General features: G+C 35.9%; 1 protein-coding gene across 1 annotated transcript in view; it reads left to right on the top strand.

The window, feature by feature from the left end:
* The window catches only part of COL11A1 (collagen type XI alpha 1 chain), a 128,552-nt gene that overhangs the window by 61,081 nt on the left and 41,440 nt on the right, over positions 1-26,031 (top strand). Inside the window, exons 25-41 of the mRNA XM_071564612.1 lie at positions 678-731; positions 2,763-2,807; positions 3,571-3,624; positions 3,704-3,748; positions 7,071-7,124; positions 8,042-8,149; positions 10,800-10,853; positions 13,850-13,903; positions 16,032-16,076; positions 16,207-16,260; positions 16,350-16,394; positions 19,509-19,562; positions 20,418-20,471; positions 22,655-22,708; positions 23,584-23,691; positions 24,455-24,544; positions 24,834-24,887. Coding sequence (XP_071420713.1) covers positions 678-731; positions 2,763-2,807; positions 3,571-3,624; positions 3,704-3,748; positions 7,071-7,124; positions 8,042-8,149; positions 10,800-10,853; positions 13,850-13,903; positions 16,032-16,076; positions 16,207-16,260; positions 16,350-16,394; positions 19,509-19,562; positions 20,418-20,471; positions 22,655-22,708; positions 23,584-23,691; positions 24,455-24,544; positions 24,834-24,887 — 1,026 coding nt within the window. The remainder of the gene's footprint in view (positions 1-677; positions 732-2,762; positions 2,808-3,570; positions 3,625-3,703; positions 3,749-7,070; positions 7,125-8,041; positions 8,150-10,799; positions 10,854-13,849; positions 13,904-16,031; positions 16,077-16,206; positions 16,261-16,349; positions 16,395-19,508; positions 19,563-20,417; positions 20,472-22,654; positions 22,709-23,583; positions 23,692-24,454; positions 24,545-24,833; positions 24,888-26,031) is intronic.

The raw sequence follows: 26,031 nt of genomic DNA on the forward strand, positions 1-26,031 counted from the left end.
TGCAGTGTAATTTGCTTATGTTAGGGTCTTTTCTCCCCTTTTTGCTGAATTCCTCCTCGATTCATTCTTCTTTGATTTTTCTCCTCTTCACTGTTTACTATATTCTTTGGTGAAGTTGAAAGGTATTTTAGGAAACTATGTACATACTTTTAACCTGCCAGTGTGCCTAAGAAGTATTATTCCAGCAAAATGGACTAGTTCCACAATATATCCATTTCCTAGGCTCTCACAAAGGTATACCATGCTTTCCAGCTGTGAGCACTGGAGTTCTGTAACCTGTACTCTGCCTCTTGACCTTGTTCATATCTTTCATTGGTGAATCCTTTTATTCCTGAAATTCTAAGTAACTTTCAATTTTATACACTGGAGAATTCTTCCCCATCTTGTGTTATGTCTGTGTATGTTCATAGGGTAATTACTAAAACCTGTTCTCAGTCAAGCATCTCGTTGAAAAATATGAGTGGTTTGTGTGGGCTAAAGTTTGTAGGAACTGGCCTTGCACTTATATATTGCATGATAGTATTATTCTGGCTTCAGTTTTGTTATATTTTTTGTTTATGCCTTTATCCCTATCAAGGGATTTAGGTATAACTGCATTTTATGTCTCTAGCTCTTAGAGTCATGTGTTTGATATGTTTTCCACTATTATTAAGATGTGTGTCTGTTACTGCATTTAGGGACCACAAGGCAAGCCTGGCCTTCCTGGCCTTCCTGGTTCTGATGGACCTCCTGTAAGTAACCAAATATTTAATTCCTTAAGTGTCTGAATACTTTTACCAAGTGATAAATATTTCTGGATACCTGTGATGCAGCATTATAAAATCTGTCTAAACCCTGTCTATCATTTGAGCAGCTGAAACTAGAAGAATTACATTTTTAAAGCAGCTGCTAAATTAATGGCTGTGGGCTTTTAAAATGTGGTCACAGATGATGAGATGCATCTGCAACATCTTCAGGGATGTGTAAATAACCTACGGACACACAGAGGGCAGAATAGTGTTCCACTGTAGTCCTACCATGTCAGCGTGGCAAAGCAAATCATCTGTAAAAATGCTCACTGCTTGTTCTCTACGGAAACATAGAACAGATTAGATCTTTCACAACTTCCTTACCTAAGGTGCATATTACATGTTTGGGATACTTATTCCACTGTCTAAACTGGGACATGCCTAAGCCACACTTGGTTGTCACTGAGGAATTCAGCTTTGCTCTGAGCGTGCATTCACTCATGTGAACAGAGAGTGTAACCACCTGAGGAGCGTTGCTTAGGCATTAAACTGAAATGGACTCATTGTTCATAATGACATTCACTAATGTTCTTCATCAAAAACATAATCTTTTTATACCAACAAGCACCATCAGATGGTGTTAATTCTCAGACCTTATCTCTCCTCCCCATGTAACTGTCCCTTACAATTTTTCTTTTAAGTCTGTATTTCTTAAACCTGACTTTTAGCAAGGTTTAACAAGGTCACTGCAAATATTTTGCAAATACAGAACTGTACCCAGGCCTCTTACAATCTACTCTTTTACCTCCTGAAGTACCATTTTAATGGAGAATGTTAAGTATGCAATGATAGTCCAGCAGAAGGTCTATATATGGAACAATTGTCTAAACATTTGAATCTTTCCCCTTATCCTTTTCTCTATGCAGGCAACAGTATTAATTTCTGAACATGAGCATCTTGTTAAACCTTAAAGGCAGGGGGTAAATACTGTAAGAGATAACCAGGTGTTAGCACAGGTCTGCAGCCGATACACATCCCTACTGTGGTGGATTGATCCCAGTCAGCAGCCAAGCAGCCACCAAGTCACTTGCTTACTCCTCCCACAGCAGGATAGGGCAGAGAACCAGAAGATCAAAAGCAAGAAAACTCATGTGCTGAGGTAACAAAAATAAGGAATTCATTCACTACTTCCAATCTTCAGGCAGATGGCCAGCTACTTGCTGGCAAGCTGGGCTGCAGCACACATAGGATTAACACCATAACTGTTATTGGTTATGAATGCCCCCCTTCCTCCTCCTTTTTCTGAGCTATTAGTACTGAGTATGGCATCACATTGTATGGGATATTTCTCTGGTCATTTTGCGACAGGTGTCCCAGCTGTGTCCTCTCACAGCTTCTTGTCCACTCGCATTCTATTCACTCATAAACAAGTATCAATCTTTAGTTTCATTAAATGGACTTTAAATTTTGCAGCATTTTAGTGCAAATTTTGTAAGAAAGAAAAACCATGGATTGGCTAATGTTTTGAGTGCTGCAGTGTTAATGGCAGTGATAGAGAAGAAAGTCTGAGATGTAAATTTATTTTATTTTAAAAGCAAGTCACAGTTTAAAACAAGGACACAGAATGCTGAAACTAGATCAGCGCTCTACTGACTCCTGTGATAAATTCTGTAATTTTAAAACCAGTTTTAGGAATGTCTTCATGCTGCAATATAAATCATCCTTAGTTCAAAATCAAAGTTGAGATTCTCTTGCATTAAAACCCTCTTATTGCTGAAACGTTAGCTAAACAGAAGGGATGATTAGGGTATTCCTGAAAATATTGACATGAATTTTCCAGCTTTTCCTTTGTTACCTAAATGAAATTGGTATTAAAGTAAAATCTTTCCTCAAAATTTTGTGTGTCTGTTCTAATTCAAAAGAAATGTGATTAATGACGTGAAATTCAAATGTTTAAATAAATTTATTTTCATAATAAAATATCACTACTGAAAAATTAGTATTTTTCAATCAAATACATTTCTCTTCAATCAGGGTCATCCTGGTAAAGAGGGTCAGTCTGGAGATAAAGGTGCATTGGTGAGTTTAAAAACTTCCATCTATTTACATAGATTTCAAGAAAACTTTTGTCAGTTTTTCAACTGTGTGACACATTTGTTGCTCTAAGAACTACCTAGGAAGATAATAGAAAACTCATGACACATTCAAAGCATCTCTGGGCAGACAAACGTATTTCTTGTATTTGAAATATTATAGAGATTGTAAATAATATAAAGATTACTCTTTTAAATTGAAACTCATTTTGGAGTTGACAGAGTGGCAGTCAATAAAAGTTGCATACATTTCTTATAAATAACTTGAAGATATTTTGAGTTTTCCTTTCTGTTGTATGGAGTACCCACAAGAGTTCTTGAGAACCTGCTTTTTTTTAAGATTTAAAAATATGTGCAGAGCCCTTGCTTTTTTTAGTTCACCTCCAACTCAGTGTCATTGCAAAGTAATTTTCTTTTTCTTTTTTTGTTTGAAGCTCTGAAGGGACTTGGGGCTCTTTAAATTGTTCTACTTACTCAGTATTGACCCTTATTTGTCCAGAATAGCACTCATTATAGCATCTGATATCATTTTCAGTCCTGTTTCCACGGGCAATGCTAAAAGATTATATTCCAGATGACAAGATGAATAAATTGCCTTAACTTTTCTTAGTGCTGGGCAGCCCAATGTTATTTTGCTGTCACACAGGACTGCTGCATCATAGTGAAAGAGTAAGGATTAGACTCAGAAGAGTACTGCTTACTAACTGAGTACTGTACAAACTAATGTTCTTTACTCCAATATATTTTAGGGCCCTCCAGGTCCTCAGGGTCCAATTGGCTATCCAGGTCCTCGTGGTGTAAAGGTAAGTTTTAGTTATTTAATTCCTCCCCCTGTCCCTTTGAATATATGGATGTGGGTAATTCTTTATATTCTTCCTTTAGGGGGCTGATGGTGTTCGAGGACTCAAGGGATCCAAAGGTGAAAAGGTAAATGTGACTGCAGTTAATTCTTTAGCCTTTTTCAGTACAACATCTGTCTCCTTCACTGCAATGTGCTTTATCTTGCAGCAGTGGGGGTTTTTTTGCCTTTCCCTAAGGGCACACCAAGCCCAATTCCTAAATCAGTGACCTCTATGGTTATTTACACTGCTACAGAGTGAATATAAAACCTTCAGTTATTAGAATGGTTTTGAGTCCTCTTCACACCCATTTGAGTAACTTCTCTCCAAGGTGGCCTTAAGTAGATAGACATCCCCTCTCTTACAGGCAAATAACTATAGTAGGTATTGAGAAGCTTGCACATTAGAAATATGTGGTGACAATACTGTTATTTTAGATGTTTTGATAGAAACATAAGAAATTTGTATTTTTTATGTATTCGTGCAATGGCTTTCTAGGTTCAAGGTATTTTTGTCCCATATTTTTGGCTTTGTCAACGTGCTGGACAGCCCCAGTCAGATACATGTATATGAATGTGAAGAAAGCTTCTATGTTTGCCTGATACCAGTAATGCTGCATATGGAGCTCTTACTCGAGCAAACACCAGCTACTGCCATCTGTGCTGAGTGCTGATGGTCTGCAGTGGCTGAAACTGCAGCGAGTATTGGTCTAAATTCACACTTCCTCAGCACTTGAAATAGGAAACTGCAAACCTGACCACACAGACAAATTCAGCCTTGTGGCTCTGGTGGCTAACATATATATCTTTATAGATATTTCTAAAGCAGAAGATTCAGTCTTGTCCAAAAGCATTGATTTCAGCACTTAGCTCAGTGCCAAGAGCTGCTGTACATTTTCAAGCCTTCCTAAACCACAGTTTGTCTAATCTGCATGCTCATTTTGGAGTTGCTCATTGAATTGAAGCTGAAAAAGAGTGTGTTTAATACCTGTGGAGACTGGACAGTTCAAAAACCCAACTTTTTGTTGTGCCTTAGTGAGTGACTAATATCCAGGTCAGATCAAATACAATACTTGCATGTAAATGCACTTCAGGTATGTGCGTGTATAAATCTGTGTGTATCAGTGAATACTGATTAGCATCATACCCACAATACTTCCGTGTTCCTACAAATTGTTCTCACACTTGCAGTAAGACAGTGAACTCTACTGAATACCTCAAAAGATCACACAAAGATATTTCATAGTTGGTCCTCTTTGTCCTTTAAGGGTGTGTTACACAGGCCTTTTGTTGCGGAAATTATTCAGATGCTGTTACAAGGGGGAAAGCACTGCAAGAGGTGAAAATGAATAAACTTATCATTCAGGAAAGCCTCGGTAGATCTGGAGTGGTCCCAGGAATACCAGAGGAGGCCTGTCTCTGTACTGACCAGTATATGTGACTAGAACTCTAGCTATTTTGTTTTTTGTTAACAGCAGAAGAGGAAATAGAGCATTTAGCTCTCTCCTTCTACATGGAATAAAATCAGCTTCTTGTAGATCTCAGTAGCTGGAACCTCACTGTGAAAGCTGAAGAAGAGTTTCAGTTCATTTAGCAGCCATTTGGTTAGTAGCTGGCATGTAGTCAGTCCTGCTGATTTGTTGCAGTGTTCTCATGTAATCTTTACTGTCCATGGCCATAACTGAGCAACTTCTACAACTGAAGCCTTTTCGATGTATTTTTCACTCTGCCTTTTTCAATACAATCTAAATTTTGAGAAAGGCCACCTCAAAATTTTAACTTATGCCATAGAAGATGACCGTATAAAAGTTTGTTTCACCATCTAGAAAGTGTGAGAAACCTTCTTCTAAAATGTTTTCTAGTATTTTTTTTTCAATGAATCACAGTGTTATGTCTTTTTTTTTTTGCATTAAAACATTTGATTAAGAAACTCTATTTGCTTGTTTTGTTTTAATTTTTTATAATTTTTTATGTCTCACCACGTATTTTGAGCTGTTTACCACTAGTAGATGTATTTCTATCACCCTTTCTAGGGTTATGTGTTGCATGCAGTATGACAACTTGCAAAGTGAAAAGGGCTTTAGCCTTGCACTCCATCTCAGTTGCTGATCAGGGAGAAGATAATAGCTTTTGTAGGCTCAGGAATGCAAAACATAAACTTCTCTTTTAAAGAGAGGATGATATACAAAGCCTTCTTGCTTTGGTGTTGATTTTTGGTTGTCTTTTTTTTTTTTTTTTTTTTTTTTTTTTTTTTTTGTTCCCACTAATGTGGAGCACATTATCACTCTTTTCTGGCTTAATTGACAGTCCAAATATTACTCAGCTTCTGGGTCAGCAATATTACCTCGGCATATAAGAAAACTAATGGTATCATAGTGAAACCAGTTACTAGGTGTTTATTCATCAAGAAGACCTTTGCTGCCAGGTTATAACTAAGCATCAGATAAAAACTGAGTCAATAATCTTGGCTGTCTGGATAGTAGTTTTATGATGAATTAGTCTGGGAGAACCAAAAGCTGATCAGTTTATGCTGGAGCAAGACATAACTCCACTGAGCACATCTGGAGATTTCTGTTTGTATCTGAACTAACTCATACAGGTGTAAACTTGTCTGAGTACTTGTACTTCAGCATGGACACCTATTAAATTGCTTGGAGTAAATTCTCTGCCAGAATTTGCTAGGCAGGAAATGAGTTAGGTCTTACTAGGAATAACAATAATGTGCACCTGTTTTGCCACTGTATATATGGATTCAGTCTTAATGTTCCTTTTTTTGCTACTTTCTTCCAATCACTTCAGCCAATGAGAGTAAGCAGGGCTCAGTATTGATGGACATCAAACTGCTGAAAGAGATGTCTCCTTCTTTTAAGTTTAGGAGCATTATTATGTTGGGTTTTTTTGTCAATTTATTAAGATGTCACAACTAGTCTACTTTTTGATTCCTTTCTTGATTCTAATAAAACCCTAGTTTTAAAGAAAAACTACTTAAAATGGAAGTTCTGCTATTAAAAAGAGTAACACTAAATAATTTGCCACCAATTTTTTATTTAAATGAATGGATGACTATATTAAAAAGAGTGGTAATAAAAAACAGCTTAGGAGTTAAGAACTTTGCAAGATAATTTGTATTAAAACAAGAGAATTACATTGTAATTGTATTATTACATAATTACATTTTATCTTTATTTTTAAACAGCTGTTATTAAGAACTTTCAAACGAAAAAGTCATTTTCTGTAGTGCACTGATATGTTTTCTATCAAATAGTAGTAGCCCTATTAGATTTGCTGGCGTCTGAACTTCTCACTTTATCTATGCAAGTGATTCTAATCTGTAGTGATTATATTTTCTTATTCTTTTTGCACAAACCCATTATTACTAAAAGACTTGACATGCATTTCTGCCTGTTTTAGGGAGAAGATGGTTTTCCAGGATTTAAAGGCGACATGGGTCTTAAAGGTGACCGGGTAAGCATTTATTCATAGCCCACATGTTCTTAAATGTTTAAGTGTTATTATTTTGAAAGTATCACTGAAGTGAAAAGATGTATTTTTTAAAAGAATAAAGACTAGTAACTTAAATTATTTTTATCCCCTATGCATGCACAAATTTGGACCAGAGCTATTGTGAATCAACAGTAGCACAGTTAAAAAGAGGAAGTGAATGGCAGTCTTGAATATCCTTTTCACTAAGCTTCTTCCTAGGGAACCTCCTTTTGCAGATTCCAAGATCTCCAGTACTTGCCTAAGGACAATTTATCTATCTGGGTTAAAGATGTTTCCATTCCAACCCATCATGTTGTAAATCTCTGCCAAAATGTTGTTTATTTAGCCCAATGGGCAATTACTTCCTTTCATAGGGAGTCTTGGGGAGGTTCTAAAAAAAATTCTAGGAGGCTCCTGGCCTGTATCTGTTGTCTGTATACATAAATAACTGTGAAGATGGTATCCACATAAGTACTTAGATAAAGAAAATTTTCTTTCTATGGACTGCCAGGGTGCCTTGACAAGAGTTTAGGAAAGGAAAAATAAGAATACACAGCTTCCAAATGTAGCTATCTTCAGGCAAGACAACTAGGCTCTTACACTTGTGAAAGCAATATTCAGTGCCTATTTTTGTATGTATATTTGCATTGATATGATGAACATAAGTATTTTCCTAATAGGAAACTGGACAGGGCTTTGAGCAACCTGATCTGGTTGAAGATGTCCTTGTGCGTTGCAGGAAGAATAGATGACTTTTAAAGGTTCCTTCCAACTCAAACTGTTCTATGATTGTAATCTCTGTTTAGATTTAATGAAAACTTATTTTCAAGTAATTGTAGGTAGTCTTTCTAATATACACACCAAGGATTGTTTCATATTTATAAGCTGATGTGTTTTAGGGGGAAATTGGTCAGCCAGGTCCACGAGGAGAAGATGGTCCAGAAGGTCCGAAAGGTCGAGCAGGTCCCTCTGGAGACCCAGGTGCTGCTGGTCCAGCTGGGGAAAAGGTCAGTAGCCAGAAATCTACACACACATGTCATTGCCTCATTATCACAGGTGGAACCCATTTCCTTCATCACTAAAAGAACAAGTATCCATATCTGCAAAATCTTTACTTACCTAGTAGTAGTTTTTATGAGACACTTCTACAATAGACCACTGGAGTTCACATTTGAACAAGTATTGGGAGTCATTATTTTGTCAGTATACAAAATACCCTTATAATACTTCACCAGTACTTAAGGCAACTACATTCTTATTCCAAATTACATACACTGCATGCCAGCTATGGAAAACATAATGCAGTGAAAATAGTTGGGCACAAAAGAGAACAATCTCTCTTTCATCAAAAGCTGCTACTTTTTTCAACTATGTCAGTAGAACTTCAGAAAGATGTTAGTGTTATAATTTGAGCATAATGTAATTTATAAACTCTTAGAAAAGTATATATTAAAAAACTCAGTTCACTCATTACAAAAAAGATTTACCTAACTATTGGGAATTATTTGTTAAGTAACGTTCTCTAATATTTTGTAAGATACCTCACTAGCTAGATCATTGAATTGATTCATTAGGTCCTGAATCAAAGAACATAGGAAAAAAGAAACTCATAAGCCAAACAAAATCAACAAAACAATCCAGTATAGTAAGAGTCATATAATCCTAACCCACAATATATTTTCTATTCTGGAATGAAAACTGTATGTTTCATGGCAGTGATTGTTTTCAGTATTGCTAAGTGACAAAAATGTAAGAATATTTGGAGTTCTGCAAAATTTGTTATTGTCATGATATTTGCAGAACAATAAATTGACATCTAGAAAATAGTTCATTTTTCTCAAATCTTTATAAACCTAAGTAAAGAAAAAATGCAACAAAACAAACCTTTTTTTTCTTTAATGTTGGTAATTTCTAAATATGACTTTGAGTTTTTTTAATTCTTCTTATTCAAATTACTCAGTATTAATATAGGTTCAAATTTTCAAGCATTTTCTTCACTGAGATGTATTTGGGACTCTCATAGTCTCACAAGTCCAGAATCTGAAACCCTAAATACCAAAAGATATTTGAAAAAAATTGTTGGTGTTGCTAGCACCATTAGCTGGCCTTGGAATTTTAGACATACATTTTTCTCTCTTCTACAAGTATTTATACCTTATCTTGCCCGTTAGAATTCAGAAATCTTCAATGGGTATTCTATGGATACTTGGCCAGGACAGAGTGAGTCAGAGAGGAATTCTATGGTGTTGGTCCTGTGATATTTATTTTAGTTCAAAAACTAGAATAATCTTTGAGAACTCTTAGACCTCCCCACAATGTTAGGAACGTCTAGAAAACCAGTTATAAATGTCCTGTTTCCTTGTTCATTCCTATTATGTATTTAATGTAAAGGTACTCTTGTTATTAAATTAATGAAATTACCAGAGTAGTCTCCTACTCACTGTGCTCAACTGATAAGAAAACTATTTTCCAGGTAGGTCTGTGGCTGAATTTGCTTAGTTAAGGGAATCTCAAGTAGGTACCAAAAATTGAGGAACATACCAGAAAAGAGCTTGTAATAAAAACCCCATTCATATCTACACTCCAAGCCTGGGCAACTGGGCTGGCTTAATCACAAAATCAGGGATAAAGCTTGCACTGAATTTGGCAAGAGCTTGATGTGCTGTCATGCCACAAAACATTTAAATCATTCAGTGTGGTGCAAAGCTGACAGCATTATAATTATTTTCATATGTGTAAAAGTTGTTCTTCTACAGTGTATCACCCGACACATGCACTTGCAGGAATAAGATAATATGCAACATATTTATTGATGTGCTGCATTTTTTTCCAACAGAAATATTTGGGCAAATTTCCTTCCCCGTACAATCTCTTCTTCCTATTTTTCATTATCTAAGGTTACTGCGAGTACCTTGTGACGCTTTATAGTCATATCTTTTCCACTGAGATCTTCTCCAAATTGTGATAGTTTGGAACATAGACAAATACTTCCCCAGAGTTCCCATCTTTCAGAGTCTGAACCTGCTTTCCCTTGCCTTTGAAAGTTGCAAACCATCACTCACCCTCTAGAGGTCTAGGGAGATCAAATCAGTGGAGTAGAGTATTGTATTTCATTTCTGAGAATGGTTGATGTCAGTGTTGAACAGTCCTTTCTGAACATAACAAGTTCTTAATGTTTGTTGACAAATCTATTGTCAGCAAATAGTCAGTGGGGTATTATTTATCATAGTCTCAGTTTAGAACTATTCAAGAAAAAAATTGATTCTTCAAATGCCTATTCATGAAAAGGCAGTCATCACGCAGTATAAATTAAAATTAATTTCATCTCACTTTAACCTACTAACAGCCTAATTTCTTAGAGAATAATAATTGTTTAATTACTTCATCCCCGCAACACTATATAGCACTTCATGGGGGAAAAAGTAAAACACTGAGGTATTGGTTTCTCTGGATTCCTTTATTGGAATGGGATTTTTAGTTAAGTTTGGGGAACTGAGTCCACTGGTGATTAATTTTAAAAATGAGAAATTGATTTAATTAAATATTATATTCCATGGAGTATCATTACTCTATGTTGTGGAAAAATGATTTTGTATAAAAGTTTGCTGAACCACTAAGGAGGATAAAGTAATATTTTACACTACCTTCTTCTTGCAGGGTAAGCTTGGTGTGCCTGGATTGCCAGGATATCCAGGAAGACAAGGTCCAAAGGTGAGCTGTATATTGTGTGCTTTGACATTAGTTATTTTAGGGAAGCAGGGTCTAGACTGAAAGGGCCATTTTCCCCATTTTTTTCTTGACAATCATATTTTGAAGTAAAATCTTTTATTATATGGGATTCCCTAGGTTAGGCTCTTTATGGAGCTCTGTCTGCCCTCTTCTTAAGTAGGCTGCCTTCAGCCCTTTGCCGTGTTCTCATGAGTTGTGTTTTGTGTGAGCATCAGAAACTGGCATGCAGCAAACATCTTGATAATTAAGGAATTGCTGGTATGCTTGAAAGAGAATAAAGGCTGTACCGACCACTGAATGAATGCTGATAGAGATGAGAATTCTCAGTGTGGTACAAGGACTGCATTTGTGCCATTGCTCCTTCTTCCATAGAACAATCCATATTTCTCTGAAACATGCAATTTACAATTTTCATCATGTTTTCCTTCAGCTTCTTTTAAGACAAACAACGAAACCCAATCCCTAGTTGATTTATGTGCCTACATCTATCCTCCAGCTATCTTTTACTTTTGAATTGCAATATAAAACTATGCAGGGGGCCTCTGGTTTAAGTGAAGGCTTTTATTTTTAAAACATTTGTATGAAACGTATTTCAATCAAGGTCGTTCTAACACAGCTTTAGGAAATGGACATGGTAAATTAATTGCAAACTCTCTTTTCTGAGATCAGTAGGACATAAAAAGTGGAATAAAAGCATAGTTCTGCAGACATTTCCTTGTGTAGAGGAGACTATTAGGGAGACTTTGCACCTCCAAAATGTCTCAAAGAAGACACTTCCAGGGAAATATCACACGTAAAAGAATCCCTTACACCTTCTACACAACTGAACAATCAACCTCCAGTAAAATCCTCAACTCTGCTCTAATTTGGCTCTATTTTTTTTATTTCCAAACTTGAAATTGTGTTTTCAAAGTCCAACTTCCTGACTGACTAAGCAAAATGTTTTCCTGCCTCTGGAACCCCATACTTTGGTCCTTTTCAGTCAAGTGAATGAACTATCTGAAAAATGATTAATCACTGAATACTCTGTGATACTGAAAAATATTAAAACTATCTATGGAAATTATTCATGAAAACTATTCACCTTGAAAGACATGGAGTTTTTTAGTTCTGTCTTTGAACTCAGATGTCTGACATTGCAGTTTCATTGTTCTCCTTTAGAACTGTCTTCTGAAAAAATCTAAGATGAAAGACTTTTTATATTCTTCAGTTCTAATAACAAAAGTTATGTAACATTTCAAATAAAAGTTGATTGATTTTTTTCAACACAGACTTGATCAAGCATTTCTTGGCATTAAATTTCTATCACATTAAAATTGAAAATAGTTCTCAAGCTGCATTCACTGTTCAGTCTTCTAATTTGTTGCTTAAATTTCCAAGAAAGAAATACATAACTCACTGGAGACATCTTTGGAAACTTATTCACAGTCCAGTTCAAATTAACATAAGGGAGTGAGAAAAAAGAAACAGCAGAAAAATACATTAGCTGTGCAAAGCAAATAGGAAATGTTGTCCCAGTATTGTCAAGAAGGTTCACACCATTATTTTTGTTGATAGTTGCTTTTCATGATTTTCTTTTGACAATTGTTCTTGGTGTTCTTAGAGTACTGCCACTTGCTGATAATTTTCACTATGCTTTTTTTTGATTTAATCCACTCCCTCTTGATCAACACAATTGCAAAAGTACTGTACATGTTTACAACCAAGTCATTTCCTGTCATTGAAGTCTAGGTTTTTTACTGGCCTTTTAATTTTAAAGAAGATGCTTGGGCTTCACAGACTAGAATTTTCAGTTTTATTCATATATAAAGTGATAACTAGTGAAGAATTAAAAGGCAAGAAAGAGAGTGAAAAAGAAAGGAAAAGGAAAAGAAAGAAAAATTTTTCTTTTCTCCAACCAGTCAATATCAGTCAGGGTTTTTTTAGAACCTGTGTTAGTGAAGTTGTACTGCCCCGAAGTCTTTTATGGATTATTGGAATAATTGTGTGAAACATGATTCATTAGAGAAAAAACATAAGTAAAAACAAGAGGAAAAAAAAAAAGAAAAAATACATACTACCATTTCAAAGAAGAACAATAAGAAATATTATTTTATGTTTCTCTTCTGTGCATTTTATTTGCCACTGAAATGCTAATAGCAAACTGCACAGACAAAGACACATTATCACAGCAGGAGTCTGGCTAGACCAAACCAAACACTCTCTTGATTTTCATCTCTAGTCAGTTAACAGTATATTTTATCATGTCTGTCACCTCTTTCACCCCAAGTCCCTTATGACAAACTCACACCTTGGCAGGTTAAAGGTCTGCTGTCCCACTGGACATGTATACCAGAAATAAAAAAAAAAAAGTAGTACTGCTCAGACTAGACTGGACTGTTAGCAGAAGGAAAGGGGAGAATAAAGGAAGGAGGAGTAAAACTGGGAGCAGTTTCAAGTCAGATAATCTCACAAATTCTGCTTATGCATGAATTGTATGTATCAGTTAAATGAAACTGTCCAGGGGTCAGTTTACAGTGAATAAAGCACCTGAAGTAAATCATTTACAGTTCAGTAATGTGAATAGAGAATGTAGCAAAAACCTCTAATTTTTTTGAATTGTTATTTTTCTAAAAGAATTATTATACTGTGATGCAATAAGGCCTTCTTTGTCTTCATTATGATACAATTATTTTTAGTGGGCTTTTACTAATTATTTCTTCTCTACTTTAAAAAATCATTCAGATTTAATGGATGTTTTATTGTCTAATAAGATGATACATAACGTGCATTCTATACATTGATTTCTTTAATGCATTCTGGATTTGAAGCATTATGGTGAGTTTATTTACAGCTTTCCTGAGTGCTGTCACACTTGCACATTTGACATGTACAATGTACATGACTTTGAAGTTGTGCTTTCTGTGTAAATTAAATGTTGGTAATGCTACTGGTTTGTTGTTGATACCCTCTGATATATGTGGTGCTTTCTTGCACAGGGCTCAACTGGTTTCCCAGGATTTCCAGGTGCCAATGGAGAGAAAGGTGCAAGGGTATGATAATTCATTCTTGCATGTCAATTAACTTTTGAAACTCAGTGCTGTGGGAAATCACTGAAACCCAAGGCTACAAACTACTGTCTAAAGAACTAGAAAAACAGGCTTTTCAGACTTAAGGTGCACCTCTGTGTAAAAAAGAACATACTGAAACACTATACTTCAAGGTATTTACCTGAGTATACAAGAACTTGGATGCTTTCTTGCTGCATACCACAGCTATATAATTGGAAAAAAACCAAAAAACATAAAACACATTTGTTGAAGGTTTTGGGAGGCTTTTTTTTGATAGTATAGCTGAGTGAGTTGGCAAGAACTGTTTTCTTGTATCCCATGAATTACCCTGCTACCATGCAGTTTACCCTTAAGGAAATTCATTTGTATTTCATATGTATTCTGATTTGTCACAAGGTTGGGGGTTTTATAGGCTTAGCTTAAAAAAGACAAAATATACCAGAAAAGATGAAGAATATGTACTATTATATATATTTAAAAAATGTAAAATTACATCTTCTCCTGCTTTATTTGATTGAAGCAGGTGAGGGAAAATCTGTTATGTATATTCTTCAAACTGTAACACTTGAAAATAGATTAGAAGAAAGGTCACCGTGCTGTTGTGTCTAAAGCTCAGTTGAACATAGCAGAACGTTAGAAAGATGATGAAATAAAGAGATGAGTCAAAATTCTTAGGTGATAGCAGCTTAAACAGAAGTAATGTGCCATTATTGTTAGGAATCTGTTCGGATCTCATCACAAAATAAAGCAGAAATTCATTTTTAAAGATGAATTATATATGAAAGCCAATTGTATTTGCATTGCTTATGTATGATTTAAATTGTTCTTGTATTATTTTAGCTAAGATAAAAATATGTTGCTAAAAATATGTTATGTACAGGCAAAAGCAATAAAACCATGCTCAGTTCATCCTTTTTGGGAAAAATGACACACAATTGCTAATACAGATACCAGGTTCAAAAAACCCAAGCAAAATAGTAGCATCAAACAGAGACTTAAAATTATGAAAAGCGAATTATATTGATCTGTTTTCAGACCTTTGTAAAGCTTTCAGTTCAGCTAGGATATTAACCACAGAATTAATGCATCACACTTCTTGTATACTTAACTATTGTGCTGATCATCAATGAGCCCATAAGTGCCAGTTTTGCAATGAGAATCAGATATTATGGTTAGTCTTGCCTGAAGGGTTATCAGTGTGTTTTATGCTGCCACACATGTAGGTACTAGGCAGGACAGTCATTGTCACTCAGATCACCAACTGTGGAGCATTTCAAAAACAGCACATAACTTTTATTTTGATAAGTGAAATAAAACCAACAGGGAAAAAAAAAAAGAAAGAAAACAGATGTCTGTGTTTAATTGGTTTCTGATAAAGGCAACTTTTATGCTAAAACATCTCTGCTGATTTTTTGTTGCTGTTTTGTTTACCTCAGAGATTAGAAAATACCAGTCATCAAGCTCCTTTTTCTAACTGAAGAATACTCTTGAATTTTAAGATTCTCTGTGTTAAAATGCACAGCAATATTAATGCAGAGCCTAAAGAAAAAATTCTGTTGAGTATGATCAGGAAATACATTAAAGCAAAAAATTAAGGGCTAGTATTCTGGTAAGTTCTATGTCTCTGCAAGTGTGAATAGTTTTGGTAGGTATTACAGTCTCCATATCTGTTTTAAATGAAGAGAGGCTTGCCCTTTCTTTTCTCTATTAACCTGGGGAACTGTCCGTGGGAACCTGGGAACTTTTTCTTCAAGGCTGTTATTACATTGGAAATGATGCCAAGTCCTTTAGACTGCTGCAGATGGACTCTGCTTCTTGTGTTCCATCTTCACTACTATTTTAATGTAGTTTAAAATGTTCTAATGCCTCTGAGAGAATTTGACTCTCTGGCAAATTTAACACATTGAGTCACAAGTCCCAGTGAACTCAGAAAAATAATCAGTTTTCTCAAGGACCATTATTCTGTAAATTGAAATGCAAAGTAGATAGTTAAAAATAAAATAACTTTTTAAACTTTGGGGAGTTGCACTCTGCCTCCACTTCAGTAAAAAAACTTTATCTCACAAATAGTGTGTCTGCTAATTTGATTTCTGTGAACTTTTCTCTCCAGGGATTACATGGCAAACCAGGCCCCAGAGGACAGCGAGGACCAACCGTATGTTCTTTTGATTTGCAATTTAGAGGCTTTCCTATATAAATTACCTTCCCTATATGGTGAAGAATTATTTTTATTTTATTATATTATCCAATACTTTTCATCAAGTGCATCTGTGTTATATTGACAGGGTCCAAGAGGCTCAAGAGGTCCCAGAGGTCCCACTGGTAAACCAGGTCCAAAGGTAATGGTCAAGCACACTGTATAGATTGGCTACACACTGTTTCTTTCAAATAAATCTACATCTTTGAACATACTGTCTTTCCTTTCCAGGGTACTTCGGGCAATGATGGTCCTCCTGGCCCACCAGGCGAAAGGGTATGTGAAAGCTGTTTTTGTACATGTTTTTCCCATGAGGTAGGAGTGTGATTTCAGGGTGGGAGGCTTGTTTTATTTTTGGTTCTCACTGTCACATCTTAGCTCTTCTTTGACCAGAGTAACCACAACTAGCAAAGCCTGAATTCCAATGGTGCTTTATACAAAGTTAAGAATGGTATGGCTGAAGTTTGCTGAAAGCTTCCTTCATCTGTAGCTCAGTTTTGTACATGTAGGACACAGAGAATACATACACACTTCGTGTTGTATCCATGCACGGTATATATATCCATATGTATATAGTACAGGTGTACTCAGCAGCTTATGCTTTTGAGAATTCCCCCCTTAGTGCAGCTTACTGCCTGTTTATTGGGTTTGCACTCAAGCCACTTCCAGAAGATTCTTTGTTGAAGCAGCTGTCAGGTTTTTGTGTTCTGATCAGCTAAGAATTCCCTTCAGCCTAGTTTCTATATGCTTCAGAAATCCTATTGTTCTCTCCAAAATTTTCTGCTTGCTATTATCTTACCAATCAATACACAAATACAGTATACAGTGAGCTCATTGCGCAGCAGTATATAGAAAAACAATATTAATAAATCAGATTTGTTATAGCAGCACTTGAAAACTAACTCAGTTTAAGTGGATGAGCTTTCTGCTTTTGCAAAGCTTAACAAATTTTTCATTTGTAGTTATATTTCATTAAACTGCTAACCTTTTTCATATAAGGAACCCATAGATCTGGTCCCAGTGTTCTCTAGGAGTCTTATTCTTCAGGAGCGAGCTCCGTGTGCGTTTTCCCCAGCTCCATACTGGCACTTTTTTTTGCATTAACTAGGATGTTGGATGGAAAGAACTAGTGTAGTCCAAGAAAGGCAAATGTAGGCTGCTTTACACTGAGGAGGAAGGTCAGAGGCAGACTACCAGCAGGTGAATAGCAGATCCTTGTGAAAGAGGAGTTTGGTGACAGCTCGAAGGGGTTATGAGGAAGAGGAGTTGTGAGGGGACTGAAAACTGAGCAGATCAATCCAAGATGAAGGATTGCTGGAGAAAAACTAACTAGGCAAAGAGATGAAGAGTTGTAGAACACCATGTCTCATATCACTTGTGTAATATAAGTGTGAGGTATCTTATTTGCTTCCCAATAGGGGTGAATGTCAGGCAAAAAATAAAACTGTCATTTCTACTCCTCTGAGACTATTTCCGGTACCAGACATGGAAACATTAAATAATCTATCCTGTGTAGCTACTGTTAAAATGAAATCTAATGACAGAGAAGAAAATGTAATTTTGATAACATGTCGTTAGTATCCTAATGCTTTTTCTCACATAACACATCAGCCCAGTGGCTTGAAACCTGCAAGCCAAATCATGGATGAGAAGCAAAATGTAAGGTTTTTTCCTTAAAAAGCTTCAATATGTGAGAACAGTGGAAATTTATGAGAAAGAAAGTACAATTAACTGTAAAATTTGAGTTGTTCTCCTATAACCCAATTTCTGAGAGTGACCAATTTCATTCATATATTTTGTACAATAGCTGAGTCAATTTTATTGGTTTTTTCTATAGAGCTCCTCTATCTTTTTTTTTTTAACTTTAAGCTTTATGTTATAGCCAGGAGTAAATGAGGAAAGTTCATTTGTCCACAGACACAGTATATGGAAAAAAGACTCCAACCCTCATCTAAAGCATAATTGTGTGTTATGAAGGTTTCAGAAACACCCTTACACCTCTTTTTGAAAAAGAAAATAAAAATTATGGATAATGCAGGAAGATGACAAAGATTTCTCCCTTGGCCTAGCACTTCTTAGTTGACTAAGATTTAGTATTTCAGTATAGTAAAAGTCTGTCCTGGAATAAGATTTGTTTAAGGGCAAATTCTCCCAGACTGGGCACAAAGGATCCTCTCCCACAGATACACTTGCACGCTGCTTTGCCTGCTACAGGAGGGAGCTGTGCTCTGCAACTGAGCCTGGGCTCTGAGGAATGAGGCTTATGGAACTTGGAAAATAGCACTTTATCAGAGGAGCAAAAGAGTAGCAAAACTTGGGAGATGTGCCTCCTCCTTCAAGTCTTTTTCATCAAACCCACATTTCTAACATACTTTGACAGCGATATTGTAGCAAAACTACATGTAATACACCAAGTAGAATGCACTGAAGTCTTGCTCTGTATGACTAGGGTACATATCTCTGCTATGGAACCATGTAAAATAAGTAAGTTTTTAAGATTGCTACACTTTGATTTAGTACACTAAAAACTAAACAGCAAAAATTACTTTCACAAGCTGGCATTTTCCTTTTCAGCATATCAACAATACATTTTAAAAGCCAGTCTTTGGCTTTTTTCATGACAACTTCAGAAATATTCATGTACTACAAAGCCAATGCTTTGTGTAAATATCTAAGTACATAGATGTATGAGAACATACTTGTATATACACGTGTGCATGTATACACTTATATATGCACAATGCACTAACTCACCTCATCATCTTTAACTACATTTGTAAAAGCATGCTGCATGAAAATTTTCTCTCTCTATCTCTCTCTCTCATGTATATATACAAAACTATAAAAATAAAATGTTCATGCATCATGGAATTTTGCAATTATTTTTCATTATTGCAAAATGCTGTGTTTAATCCCAAGTAACTGGGGAAAGCTTATTGTTTTTGGAAGTTGTTACTGTTGTACTGGCTTGAAATATGGCTAGGGTGTAAGAATTGTCAAAGATGAATGTTTGACTGAAAGTTACAGAGATGACCAGACTATGAACTAAATCCCATGGTTTGCACACCACAGGAAAACAATACTTCTTCCTTAGAGCCGGTTCCTACTTTGTTAAACACAGTTTTAGGAGTCAGATGCAATCACAGTTTATACAAGTCCTTTTCCTCTTTCCTTACTGCATTCCTACACAAGCATTATTGCTCTCAGGAAATCTCCAGTGTCTGTGCATATGAATTCTTGCTACCAGTATGGCAGCATAGCTGAGGCTTTGTACTTAAATCCATACATTATCTACAGTGTTCAATATATTTTGTCATTGAAACAAACTTTTCAATCCAGTGTCAAGGCTGCTTGAGTAAGACTTTCCTTATTTGGTTGCCTTTATTCCAGGGACCGCAAGGGCCTCAGGGACCTGTTGGATTCCCTGGACCAAAAGGACCTCCAGTAAGTATCTTTTTAATTATGTGCAACATCAGGAATGTTAATTTTCATACAGTGTCCCTGAAGTGAAAATTAAAAAAAATATGTTAGGGATAGTTTATGTATAGATTACAAATATGCTTGTTGAGCTGTAAGGCTAAGAACTCACATATTCAAAATGATCCTTGGTGCAGTTCATGAAGATGTTCAGCAAAATATACCAAACTGCAAATCTCCTATGCTGATGCCAGTGTCCAGGTGACACACTGAGTTAAGGCAAAGTATTACTTTGCTGCTATATATTTTAACAATTGATTCATTGAGATAAAAATGAATGGGAAGGAGACACTGATCAGTAGCAGAAATGTATAGAAGCAATAGCACATTTGAGCTGCCGCCTGACTAGTTTTACTGCTCCTCTGGAGCTCCTGCTCATGTGGAGTAAGTACAGAAGCATCAAACCACCTGTGATTTTTTTCACCCATGCATTTGCTACTTATATTTCCAATGCCAAAACCTGAAATTTCATTACATATTCCTGTAGTGCTTAGTTTTGTGTTAATGGAGTCATTAATCAAAATAAAATGGAAGGGAAGTATAGGGACTTCCCATGATTTCTGAATTTACAGAAATTGATTTTGAACATGTTTACATTTGACAACAGTCACTCTCCAAACAAGTGTTAATGCGCATCATGGAGGACACAAGATAAAAATATTATTAAAAACCTAGTTAGCTGATATAGGGGCTGTTAAGCTTTACCAAAGACTGATCTATCAAAAAAAGAGAGCAGAGATTTTTACAGTTAATTGAACACTTTTTTTCAGAGTTGAGGATGGCTAAAAAATGTTTTGACTCACTTATTATTTACAATTTTAGGGGCCACCTGGAAAAGATGGTTTGCCTGGACACCCAGGACAGCGGGGTGAGACTGTAAGTAAATGTACTCTACTCTGTTAGTGTTGTAAACCCCTAAAAGTCATGATTATGTGATCAAAACTAAAGAGATAGAGACAAAAGGGAAAAGGGAAGGAGGCTGGCACTAAGAGTTTACAAAACTGTGCTTGTGGTTGGTAAGTTAGGCAAGAGAAAGCTCTTTTGTTTCCATAATACAAGCATGAGGTTATTTTTGCTATGCCCAGTTAGTAGCATCACAATGAGATAAAATAGTCAATAGAAGTAAAAGAGATCAATATCCAGATCTCAATTTTAGTTAAGATTTTTGAGAAAATTAGTATACAGTTCTTTTCCCACTGAATGCCATGTACCATAAATAATAACATAATAAAAAGTCTTATTAATGTAAGCAACTAGAAAACTGAAAAGCCAAAACCTTTGGAAAGAAGGATAAGAAACAACTGAACCTATAAAAACGCTTAAATTTTGAAACTGTATCCTATGTAATTCCCCTAAGAATCACAATGAATACATTCTGGCATCAAAATTAAAGAACTAACATGCAATAGTTGTAATGGAATTATTTTTAAAAACACTCTGCTTTTGTATTGCCAAACCCTTACTCATATTCCACTGAAATCAAATAAAATTCTTACTTGAAGAGAAAGCCATAAATGAATTTAGAGAGAAACCTTCTCAGCATGTAGAATGTGTTTTAGGTTCCAGCTTCACTGGAAAGCTGTTAGTGAGCACTGAGTCCCTTTCACAGTTGGAAGGAAGAGCACAGGGATTGGAGTCATTCTGAAAATATCTATTTCCTTCTGCTAGTACTGTACATTGTGACATCATAGTGCTTTGCAATGATAGTGGCTTTTTTGTGTGTGAGACAATCATTAGTGATTAGTCTTTGTTCTTTTTCAGCTTTTCATAAGTGCTGTTTTCTGCCCTGTGTATTTGTATGCTTGGACCAAAATGTTTAGTATTCCCTGTCTTTCCTTACCACAAGTTTACAGACAGAGTTTTGACTGTGTAAAGGAAGGGACACATGAATGATCCCATGTGTAGCAGTTCTGATTTTCTGTAATTAGAACAAAGTGGTCCTTTTGTCTTTTTTATTGTTGTTGTTTTTCTTTGTTTTGTTTTGGGTTGGGTTTTTTTGTGTCTGGATCATTTCATTGGTCTCAGAGAGAATCCCTAAACAGTTTTGGGCCAAACTGAGTCATGATAATATCTGGCTGGCAGCCAGAAGAGAATCAGATTAAGGAAGGTAAAAAGCTTAAACTGGATCTGATGTCACAGGCGGTCAGTCAGCCTGTGTATAGAGGGATGCTGAGCAGGACCAAATGTCTGTAAGAAATGTGGGCCAGATCACACCTTAGTTTTTAAACAGGTGAGCAGTGTAGGAGGCAGACATACACTGTTAGGTAGGGAATACTGTGTAGAACCCTAATGTGATAGAGCAGTAAACTCTTCTAACACAGTTCCAGTATTTGAAAGAAATAACTTAGCATATTTCAAAGATGCATTAAACAATGCTATTATAAAGCGAGGTTGTCATTCATTGATTGACTGAGTTTGGCCTGAAGTTTGGAGCCACTGATTAAAAAATGAAAATTCTGTAAAATTTGCCAGTGTTCTAAAAAACTATCTCAGACCCATTTCTTTTCTATTCTCTGCTTCCCAGTTCTTGTCATCACATCAATTTCTCATTAGCTTCATTCTTTTTGTGGCACTCATGCTGCGCTTTTTACCATTTCTATATAACCATCTTCCCTGGATCTTTATTTCTTTTCATTTTCTTTCTCTCTAACCTCCATTTTAACTTTAATGTCCCTCCAACCTAATTCACCGTCTGTGTCTTTCTTTAAAAAGCATTTTTATGTCTGGCTTTATGATTCATAATGTACATTTATAAAAATGTATTTTCAACTGTCTCTTAGCTGCCTCACTGATGCATTCAAACTCACCTAATCAAGTTCACCTATTGTAAAACTGACGGGAATTTTTACAGCTGTATCACCTCAGAGACACTGGAAATGATAGATGTAAGAGAGATTAATCATTTCGTTTCTAAGTATACAAAGGAAAAAAGGATTTCTCATTTTTATTTCCTAAAGAGAAGAAATTTGTGATATGGAATCTCCTCTTAAGCACAGACAGGAATTTTGCTCTTCTATATCTTGTCCAGTGTAACATAATTTTCTATAATTATTTCACAGGGTTTTCAAGGAAAAACTGGTCCTCCTGGTCCTGGCGGTGTTGTTGGCCCTCAGGTATACAATTTAATTTCATAATTAACTCCATAAGACTTAAGTTTAATGATTATATTATTGCTAAGGTAGTTGGTTTTGTTTATAAAAGGATGATATCAGTGGCTATATTAACTTTTTTAAACAAAATATGCATAACAGTATTAGGAAGGTATACTTAATAATCATCATTGATTCCACAAAATATGAAAATGTTGGGGTTACCTTTTTGTGTGTTTTTTCATTTGATTATGAAGTTGGTGGTTTACAGAATCAAGGCAGATTTCTTTACCATAAAATATTTTAGAAAGACTTAGTTGTCAGAGGTCAATTTTCAGTCACTTTTAGATTGTGAAGAGATTAACTATCAAAATTTCATTTGATCTAATCTTAGTAATTTGCAACTAAATCAAGCATTTTGCTTGCATGAGTGTTTTTAGGTCATTCCCTCAGTGAAACTTTTCTGCTAGTGAATCTGAGGAGAGATCTTTCAACTCTCCTGCCTTACAATTCTTATTATTCAGAAACGCAGCACTACAGAAATGTTTCAAGGCAAGAATACTACATGGATTTCTCTCCTATGTCCTTTTTGTAACCTTCTCCCAAACACACTGTGTTTTAAAGCTTCAGTGCTTAAGGAACAAGGTCAGGATTTCACCCTTTGGAAGCTACACAGACATGTCTGCAGGCAAAATGCAATGCAAGATTTATTTTATAGGACAAAGATATTTTGTAAGTCAGCCTTGCCTGGAGGGAAGGTGAGGAATGTATGCTAACCAGTGGTAAACTGTTTTGTAACAGATACTCATAACAGCTGGATATTAATAATCTACTCCTTTCCACTTCCTCCCACACCCCCCAAGATGTCCAGGTGACTCAAGTTGTACTTTTGTGCTTAGGGTCCTACTGGTGAGACTGGACCAATTGGTGAAAGAGGTCATCCAGGTCCTCCTGGTCCTCCAGGTGAACAGGGTCTCCCAGGTGCTGCAGGAAAAGAAGGTGCTAAGGTATGATGTGGCTTTGGGGAACAAATTGGAAGGGAAAGATTAACTGATGACAGTGTGACATTTCAAATCCTCATGTAGACATGCAGAATAAAATCAGAACATACAGCATAGAATCAGGATTGGCAGGTTTCACCCAGAAGCACTTGGAAGTCTGGAAGATTTCAATTTTAGAGCTGTGTCTGCTTTCATTGAAGTAAAGAGAATTCTCTTGAGCCAATAATTAATATTTTTGTAATAAAAAATAAAAAAAAATAGTTGGCACATAATACAGATTCAATATGGAAATACTTAGTAATGACATGTTCACACCAAGGTAGAAAATTGTACACTGGCATTTAAAGTTGAATATATGGTAGTGACTATAAGTCAGAATTTCACTGATTAAACTTAACTCCTTGCTTACTTTTTGGCTACCGTTGGGGACCATGAAAAATATTGCTTATCTAGTTACTATGTAATTGTATTCAATTTTTGATTATAAATGGGTATTAGAAATTTTTACTGAATGTATCTTTAAACTTATTTTTACGGCTTTTTGTGTTTTCCACTATTTGTGTTCTATAATTAGTACTGTATTTTGTCAAAGTTTGTTAAAAATTTAACTACAGACTAGTGGTAATCTTCAAAGAACTGGGTGAATAGGTGAGGGCACAATCTTTTGTTCATTATTCTATGATCTGATATTAAATTTTCATCACTCATTTAACAACTATTACAAGCATTTTAAACTTTTTTAAAAATCAAAACGTAATATGTTTCCCAGGGTGATCCAGGCCCTCAAGGCATTCCTGGGAAAGATGGACCAGCAGGTCTTCGTGGTTTCCCTGGAGAGAGAGGCCTTCCAGGTGCTCAGGTATGCGATAAGCACTAGAGCAATTGACATGATATTTCTAAATACAAGACAAAAGATTAAGTCTTTAATTTCATGGAATCTTCTACTATGCTTAAAAATGAATGTAACACGAAAACAGACATCAAGTATCCAACATTGTTAAGTATCATTTGCTATATAAGAAAAAGGGAATTTATTCAGGTTTTTTCTTTTGATATTTACATTTATCCTATTACATATGTTGCAAAAGTAACTCTTAAAATTTCCAGTTTAGTAGACAAGCTTTTTCAATTTTCTTTCCATTTTTTAGGGTCCAGCTGGTCTGAAAGGAGGGGAAGGCCCACAGGGTCCACCTGGCCCAATGGTAAGTAAGCGTAATAATTTTATGGAAATATAAACAAGATTAGCAAGTCAACTTTTTTCTTGTTTACATGCTGTGATGTTTTCACTAATGCAGTCTGTAAAACAGCAGACAGATCAAACTTATATTGAGTATCCATACTAATAAACATTTAAAGAGTGCAGGAGTATCTGAATCCTTCTGCTATAAGTAGGTAGAAGATTTACTTCCTGCTCAATATTTGCCACTTGCACTGTGGACAGTGAATGGTGGACTCATGTCGGATGTGTGATGTTGAGGTGGGTTCACTTTGGCTGGGTGCCAGGTGCTGGTCAAACTGCTCTATCGCTCCCCTCCTCAGCTGGGCAGAAGACAAAGTACACTGGAAGGCTGCTGAATCAATATAAGGACAGGGAGATCACTCACACGTTACCATCATGGGCGAAACAGATTGAACTTGGGGAAAGGAGTTTAACGTATTTTCAATCAAATCAGAGTAGGATAAATACTGAGAAATAAAAACTAAATCTTAAAACACCTTCTCCTCACCCCTCCCTTCTTTCTAGGCTGAACATAACTCCTCATTTTTGCTTTATCCTGGCCCCAAACAGTGTAGGGGGATGGAGAATGAGGATTGCAGGCAGACACTGGCTCTGCTGGACATAGGGGAATTTTCTGGCGCCTTCTCACACAAGTCACCCCTGTAGCACCCTGCTACTGAAACCTTGCCACCCCAGCCCAGTACTGCTCTATTCCCCTGGTACAACTGTGTAAAATTATTTCATGCAGCGATATTCTTTCTCAACGTTTTAAGCTCAACAATATGAATATGCTACAAGTTACGTATTCTTTGTTGTAATTTTTTATGCAAGGCAGTTCTACAAGGATGCACTGGTATTCAAAACATGGTACAGTTATTCCCAAATGTGAATTGTGTCAATTTTGTCAGTCATCAACTTACTTATTTCATTCAGTGCAATTGAAGTAAAGGGAAAAAAAATCAATCAGCATAGCTATTCTTGTTAGACAAAAAACTAATGGAGAAGTTGAAATTCTTTGTATTTCAACAATGAAGCTCTCTTATGTCCCAGCAATTCATAATGAGATTAGAATACATTAAACTGGACAAAAAAACCCCTCAGAGTATTAGTAGTACAAGTAATACTTG

This window comes from Pithys albifrons, chromosome 10, assembly GCF_047495875.1.
Source record: "Pithys albifrons albifrons isolate INPA30051 chromosome 10, PitAlb_v1, whole genome shotgun sequence".
NCBI lineage: Eukaryota > Metazoa > Chordata > Aves > Passeriformes > Thamnophilidae > Pithys > Pithys albifrons.